The sequence below is a fragment of the Panthera uncia genome, chromosome D1 (assembly GCF_023721935.1).
Source record: "Panthera uncia isolate 11264 chromosome D1, Puncia_PCG_1.0, whole genome shotgun sequence".
NCBI lineage: Eukaryota > Metazoa > Chordata > Mammalia > Carnivora > Felidae > Panthera > Panthera uncia.
This window is the reverse complement of record NC_064808.1, coordinates 86,273,922-86,282,005: the sequence shown is the minus strand read 5'-3', so window position 1 is coordinate 86,282,005 and position 8,084 is coordinate 86,273,922. Positions and strand designations below refer to the sequence as shown.

Below are 8,084 nucleotides of genomic sequence, written 5' to 3'. Positions count from 1 at the left end.
CCCCCAACTCGTAGTCTATCCAATACCCAGGAGGCCTAAAGATAGTTTGCACCAACAGGCGAGGCAAATCTTCAGGGTACCCAGGATATTTCCAGATGCTAACCTAGCAGATTATCCAGAGGCCCTGGTTAAACACTACCTCTTCCTAGAACATGTAAGTCCAGAGGTGTTTATTAAGCACTAGCCAGAGGCTCCACTCTGTGCTAAACTATGAGGGGTTTCTCCCAAAGTGTAAGACAGGACCAGGGATATGTGTCAAGTCTCCTTGGGTTCAACGTGAATGTCTGATGGCCCTGGTGAGTCCCCTCAGAGGTGGGCTGTGTTAGGATGCAGATTTGAACGATTTTCAACACATGGGCTTTCAAGACAGCTCAGGGTTTGAATTCCAGCCCTGCCGTTTACCAGCTAGTAACTCTGGACGAGTTCCTTACCTGAGGTGCCTCAAGTGAAAAATAAATGCAAAAATAGAATCATAGAGTCATTGGGGAAATTAAATAAGGTAATGTATATGAGATGTTTAAAACAGAACCTGAAACATACAAGGAACTCAGGAAGTAGCCCCTACGGCAAGTTTCTTCTGCTATAGCCCAGGTCTTGGGTTTCTCAGTAGTCTGAAAGCCACCTACATCTTCTACAACAGCCAGGGCAGTCAAGGATGTATTGGTTCGAGATGCAACTCTAGTCCCTGCAGCCCCTGTACAAATCTCCCCGTCTGCAGGGCTCGGCTCCAAGGAGTCCAGCTGGGTGCATCTGGCTGGGGAGATTAAATTATTTTTGAATTCCTAACTGAATGTTCTTTTAATGGAAACTCAATGACAGGCATTGAAATAGATTTCCTCCATAACCCCTCCTCCCGCGGCGCCCCCCCACGCGGCTCTGTGTTGCGCTGTTCCCGATAACCTTTATTCCCTACCCCTGGACTTTTATCTCCCCAGTGACAAACAGCCCTTGCTGGACAGAAAGAGGAAATTCCAGTCATTGTTCTCAAACTTCTGGCTCCAAAATAAAATGCTCTATCTCCCCTGTCAAGCTTTGATTGACATGCACTTCCTGTAATGGCAGACAACAACGGCCCAGGGGCGGGGTCAGGGGCTCATTTGCATCCTTTGCATCAGCGGGTTTTCACGTGTGTTCTGGACGGGGAAAGATCCCCCATGCTACTCACCGGACCACCCGGTTGAGGACCCATGTCCCATTTTGTGAAAAATCTCCAGGGAAGGCACCTCCTCAACTGTCTGCACAGCGCACAGGGAAAGTTCTTTGCTGTCCTGTCACCCACCCATAAACTGTGGAAACAGACACTCTAATCCTCTCACTTCTTAGATTTGGCTGCTTACAGCCCATCTCTTCCTTCTTCGCTTTCTCTCTTGTGGAATACATTTTTAGACCATCTCCCAAACCTTAACTCTGAATATTGGCAATATTGAGTCCACCTAAGCCCTGGAAGATGAAGCCAAGTTGAGACTCTCCAAACCAAAACCCCCATAGCAACAGAGCTAAATGAGGCACTTCAAGGGAAGTGAGTACCAGGAAAACTGAATATGGTACAGCATCACAGACGCAGTTTTTCTTGAAAGGAATACACAGCGACGAATTGCTTTTAGAATGGATTGATAATTCGGTAAATAGAACATGGCACACCTAGAACAAAAGCAATACTAACATGGTCAGGTCCTGCTGGGAACCATGTTACTTCACTGGAGTAAAAAGCCTGCCTTTAGCACTGGCATTAACCCATAGGCAAATTAGCCTTCTGGAACCTTGTATTTCCCATATGTTTTCTTTACTCACTGAGCTCCTATACCCTTGGCCTCCCCCTCTTTTTAAACATCCAGGGGTTTTATGCTGTTTTGGGGTTCCAGCCACCCCTCAAGATTATTAAAAGATACCTGTGGGCCCTCATTTCCCCAGGGCTTTCCTGGATGTAAGTATATTAATGATTGCTAGAGGTTCATGGGGAATTTGCATGAAGAAAGAGACTCTGGGGTGCCTAGGTGACTCAGTCAGTTAAGCGTCCAACTTTGGCTCAGGTCGTGATCTCATGGTTCATCGGTTTGAGTCCCACATCAGGCTCTGTGCTGTCAGTGCAGGGCCTGCTTCGGATCTTCTTCCTCCCTCTCTCTCTGCCCCTCCCCCGCTCTCTGTCTCTCAAAAATAAATAAACATTAAAAAAAAAAAAAAAAGGTGGAAAGGGACTCCAGATAGGAGAATGCCTTAATCCTAATAAAGGAATATTTGAAAGCACGGATTCCCCCGAATAACCCAGAAAGAGACACCAGTCACAAAGATTCCAGTTGTTCAGCTCTTCAGCAGTCTAAAGGAATAGATTGCATAAGATCATTTCACTTCCGGCAATCCCCAAGCATGCTGCTAACGGAGCAGAACCGACCGGAAGGAATGTGTTCTGACCCTCCCAGGTTAATGAAAGGACTACGGAGTCATACAACCTCACGACAGTGGCCAGCAGAGAATTCTAGCTCCCTCATTTCCTTTAGCTTTGTCAATAGATCAAATTGCAGTGCCAGCATACCTCCAGGCACAGAGTAATCTCCCGTGTAGGCTAGTTGTTCCGGTGTTACGGCCACTGACAAAGTGCACAACTCTTAGCCTATCAGACTTCTTACTGCTCTTGGTCAGAGGGACCAAAGTGTGTGTGTGAATCTGATCAAACTCATCCCTGGGCCCAGAAAACAGAACCATCCTTGGTGAAAACTGCCACAGCTGCCGCTTCATGTGCCAAGACACATTGGAGTGATTCGATGGAGCCGCACAGGAAGAGGCACGTCTGTAGCCAAGGTCACTTCCCCCCGGAGGTGAGCTGGCGTCGAGACAACATATGGTCCTGTTTGCCATCTTCCCCCACCCCTCCCACATCTCCCAGGAGAAAGTCCACCCTCAGCAAGAGGGCTGTCACCTGTTGGTCTGTTACAGTTCATGCACCGTAACTGACACTTTTGGAAAGCACGCGCACAGTTTCAGAGATTTAATAGATCAATCAACACACTGGGAACGTTTTGATTCCTAAGCAGCTTTAAGTACCATTCCTTCCAGAATATATTCACAATAATGCAGGAGGAGCCCTGAAAGAGACATTCACAGTAAAATCTTTCTCTACAGATCCGTCTTTATGTTCAGTTGGTCCCTTTGAGGAAGGGAGACCTCGTGTTTTCCTCACTGTGGGGTCACAGCCCATCCCACCCATCTCCTTTAGAAACAGCATTTCAGTACAAACTCGAGGCAGAAGAACACAAGATACTTTTTTCTTTTTCTCAGAAGCATTGGCGGTACTGTCCCTTCTACCCTGACGCTGCTCCTTCAAACTCTTCACTGCCTTCTTGGAAGATCAGGAAATACTCTTTTACCCCAATTCATAGCCCCTTACCCCACCTAACACAAACTGGAAGAAATAACATCACCATTTTCAAATCAAGCATTCTTCCTTGCAGGAAGGTGTTCATTGAGATTCTAGAGTGGTGATTTAGCCTCTGTCTAAACGTACCACATGAGATCGTTTGGGCCCAAACCGAACTTGGGCTGCAGTGTCTGGAGGGGCCAGAAAGTAGATGGAGCTCAGCGCTCCTTCCCACGTTGGATACATAGAGATGGAGAGTCCGTGGACTCAGCCTCCCCTTGATCTTCAGTAAACACAGCATGACCCAGACTAGGACCAAAGCTCCAACAACCAGGGCTGGAGAAGCTCAGAGCCTCAGTTGTTCTTTGAATATCAGTTTTTTCTTGCCATCTTCGATTAGTTCATTCTCTCCATCCTCAGGAGACTTTTTTTTTCTTTGACAAAAGCCAATGTTAAAGGTGGCTTATTTTTTATCAGTAGAATCTAAATAAGAATTCTGACCCTATCTACAGCTCATAACTTCTTCAAAGAGAATTTTAAGATCTTTTTTGTCCTATCCATGAAACTGTCGATGATTTTGTCCGTTTCTATCAACATTGCATGATTTCAAATAATCATATTCAAGATTCCAAGTGAATTCCTATGGCTTCCATATTGCAGTTTTCTAGAAATATATTGCATGTTCTAATGCAGGTGCCTTGTAGAGCTATGTGTCTTGCAAGATCATGGCTATGGAGTTCAGGGGCATGGTGCTGGTAGACGTTGAAGGCTCTTGTCTTAATTTCATACCCTCAAATTTTCGATCACTTCATCATACTTCTAGTCACCGGGTATCTTCAAGACTTTCCATTACTCCTGTTGAAAAGCCACTGTCACATTTTGGTGTCATCTGTTTCATTGACTTCTGATAAGACGAAGTTGGGATTGTCATAGCCTCTCTTCATCCTGGCTCTAGTATCTTTCTCATTATAAAGGCACATGGCACAGTGAGGGGTCTCCACTTCCACTGTCTTGCTAAAGTTATGGAAATCCACTCGGTATTTCCCTTCCTTTGTCTTGGATACTATGGGAGCAAAGCGGTAGCCCCAGAGCACCTCTTCTGGGACGTAGGATGTCCGGACTTGGCAGGTAGCACTAGTTGATTCCACTGTGCCATCTAAAAACACCACTAATTCAAAGTCTTGCTGGGGAAGGGTTTCTGCTGCCATGTGGAAGAAGGGGCTGTTTGGATCAATGACATGGTAAATTGTCAGTGGGGAGATGAAGAATAAATTTTCGTTCCCTGCGTCAACTACAAAATTGATGTTGATCTGGTCCAGAATAATGGTCTCTCCTTCAGGAGTGACAGTGGTCTTCAGAAGCTTTCCATATATGTGACTCCCAATAAGGAGGCTCTTCCTAAGATTAGCCACTCGGATTAGGAGGCAGAGCTTCCCACCCCGCTTACTGATCACCGCATTCTTGCTGAATGTAATGGTCTTGGCACGTTTTTTGGGTCTGGAGATCTTGGCTAAAATGGCACCACACATGAAAGAATTGATGATGACTCCAAGTATAGACTGGAAGATAAGGAGAAAAATGGCAGTGCCACATTGTTCTGTCACACACCTGAATCCATATCCAATGGTCACTTGTGTTTCCAGAGAAAACAGAAAAGCTGAGGTCAAGCCATTAATGTTCTCCACACAGGGGGTGTGGTTGACAGAAGGATGGAACTCAGGGAGATCTTTGTGAATGTAGGCTACCGCATACCACAGAAGACCAAAGAGGAACCAACTCCCCAAGAAGGCTGTAATGAAGATGGTCATTTTGTATCTCCATTTGAGGTCAAGCACAGTCGTCCAGATGTCCACAAAGAATATGAACCTCGACTGTGCCTCGACGTTGCCAAACTCGATGTTGCACCTTCCATCTTTGGAGACCAGCCTCGCTCTTTGTCGAGAATGCCCAAAGAAGTGAGTGACGAACCATTTCCGAAGATGTTTGAACATTCTTTCTGTCAGCACTCTGATCTGAAACACATCAAAAACAAAACAAAACAAAGCAAAACAAAATTATGTTTATAGCAGCAGTGGACTAGGTGACTCACATAAAGAGCTAACTATATATGAAAGACCATTCAAAAGGATCTCAATTACTGATCAAGTTAGGAAAACTAACAGTTTATTCTGGATACCACAACACTATTTTCGGTAAAAACTTTCCACTAGGACACCATAGTACTTAAATATGAAGAAGAAAAATAATTACACAGAGATAGAAGTGGAAGGAACTTAAAAGGGCATGTATTCAAATGTTTCCTGCCCTTAGTCAGTGGCACACAAACTGAAAAATGTTTGTGATAACCAATTATGTCCTGTACTATGATTTATTTGATATCATTCTTTAAATCAACACTCTTTCTCCTTTAATAAACTTAGCCTTATGCTAAGCAAAAATATCTGTGAAAGCAGGCACTGGAAGCACTATTTACATTTTTGGTAATATACGATAACAAATAACTATAAAAAAGGCTCACCAATATACTACCTAAAGCATCTTATATACTGTTATTATTACTCACTATCAAAAGAAATCCTGACCCAATTAAATTTTCTCATTTGTCCAATGAAGGAACTGAGATCCAGAAAATTTTAAGGACCTATCCAAAGCCTTGTACTAACCGGTGGCAGGGTGACAACTGAAAACATAAAACGTAAGGTTCCCTGCTTCCAGCCCAGAGGAGACTCTACCAGGCTGCATCTCAGTTATTACCTTTTATATTCTAAAGCCAGATACGCCTCAAACATTTTAAGACAAATATTGGTCAACTTCCTTTTTTTTTTTTCCCCCTTTAATGCTTGAGAATATTTAGAACAGGGCTCCTCAATATGGTTTGGTCAAGTCCTATCATATGATCTCAGAAGTTTTCTCAATAGAGCTATAAACCTGTTTCCTGTCTCTCTCCACGGTATGCCAAGATTCCTAAAAGGAATAGTATGACGGTCACCTCAATATCTCATACTTCCTTCCCTGCTCCTAAGCTGAAGGGAGCTCTGATTTCAATAATACTCCATAAAGCTAGAATCATGCTTTATTCACTCCTCTCTTCCAGCTGCCAGCACAGTCTATGGGCACTTACTAGTTATTCAATAAACATAAATGGAATAATTCAGTGAATGGGTTAAGCTCTTCAAAATACTATCTGATCAATGGTTTCTTGTTGATGACATTATTGTGACTTTCAGTTTACAGCAAAAAAAGTGAAGGGATTTTCCCCTAAACAGCCTACAGTGATGAAACCCATGGTCATCAACACTAGACTCCCTCTCCCCTAGGTGTGCCCTCCCCCATCCCAAGGTGTGCCCACCATGGTTAGCAATGTCTTCGTGGTATTTTTAATTAAATGCAAATATGTTTCTAAAATAGATTTCAAAACCCCCTTCAAAAATGTGTTTATTCATACAAACTGGGAAGCGAAACCAACTTAGTGATAAATTTTAAACAAAAGTCCTATCCCACAGTGTTTTGCTCACAGCCTTAAAGCAGGTGAAAACACAAGAAGCCAACACCAGGTAGAAGTAGTGAAGAGAAAACCACAGCTGTGGTGATTTGAAATTTTGAGGACAAGTTCTAAAGGTATAAAAAAAGAAAATGCTACCAGGAGAGCAAACAGCAGTGCACACACTCAGAGGGCCCTGCCGACATCCCACCCAACCCTCATTGACCTCAAGTCCCCAAAGACTCTTAGGGTTGGTCCCAGGTGAGGCACACTGAAGAAGAAGAGTCTACCCCTTCCCCAGTCTCTCTCCTTTCTCTGCACACACATAGTTTAACCTGGCTTACAGTCACTGGGGACTTCTCCCTTTCCTGGGTTCATGGAAGCTCGCGCTGTTTTAAAAGCTCTTCATAGAGTGGATGGCACCTAAAATGCTAAATTCCCAAGCCAACATTTATCAAGTGAATCCACATTCTCTCCATCAGGCATTGCATTTCCAGAGATGGCTCCAAAAATGCAACTTCTGAGTTTTTCTTCCTCACGACTGTTCTGTTCCAGTCTCAAGTTCGTTTCATTTTGATAAAGAACATTTCCGTAAAGGGAGCAAGTGCCCTCTGATTTATCTCTTGGATCCGTTTGGATTTCCATGCCTGCATGGCTAATAAAATATCTTCCTGGCTTTTTAAAGAGCTCAAACAAAAATGTCAGCTTATAAAGCTTTCCCCCAGACCATCTGCACTTACCAGCATCCTAAGCATATTCCAAACCGGAGCTTCCATGCCTGGGGAAAGCAAGGAAGTGGCCTTGAGAGTTGCCCTCTGTATGCAGGCTGATTTCTTTTAGACTCAGCCTAATTTATTTCAGGCATTGGTCAGTGGACTGATGCTAATTTGTATTAGCTTGAAAACGCTTAATTTGATAGTGGGGTTGTGTGGTTTAAACCAAGGCAATTGGTTGTTCTCAGACTAAGCCCCAAGCTGGGTATGTATTTTTTTTTTCAGACCTCACATGGCTTGAATACCGTCATGCTAAGACATGACAAACCCCCAGCTAAGGTCTCTGGGCAGCAGGCATGGATTGAGTTCCAGCATTTTCCTCCTCTCCTTTGCCACGCTCCATATAGCTCTCTTACTGTTTCTCATAGGTCATGCCTATTAGCTTTCCACCAGAAAGAATTAGTTATCGTCAATCTCTCAGCCTATTCTCTGAAACACACTGAGATACTGAGATTTCCAAGTGTTTGCAAAGATACAC

The 8,084-nt window shown here is 43.9% G+C and overlaps 1 protein-coding gene across 1 annotated transcript; it reads right to left on the bottom strand.

Moving 5' to 3' along the window:
* Positions 1-4,069: 4,069 nt before the first annotated feature.
* KCNJ1 (potassium inwardly rectifying channel subfamily J member 1) lies at positions 4,070-5,358 on the bottom strand. The gene has a single exon (XM_049654492.1). The coding sequence runs from the start codon at positions 5,341-5,343 to the stop codon at positions 4,225-4,227; it is 1,119 nt and encodes a 372-aa protein (XP_049510449.1). The 5' UTR covers positions 5,344-5,358; the 3' UTR covers positions 4,070-4,224.
* Between the last annotated feature and the right edge of the window lie 2,726 nt (positions 5,359-8,084).

Excerpts from the sequence above, each read along its gene's own strand:
- KCNJ1 (XM_049654492.1), bottom strand. The coding sequence starts at position 5,343 with ATGTTCAAACATCTTCGGAAATGGTTCGTCACTCACTTCTTTGGGCAT.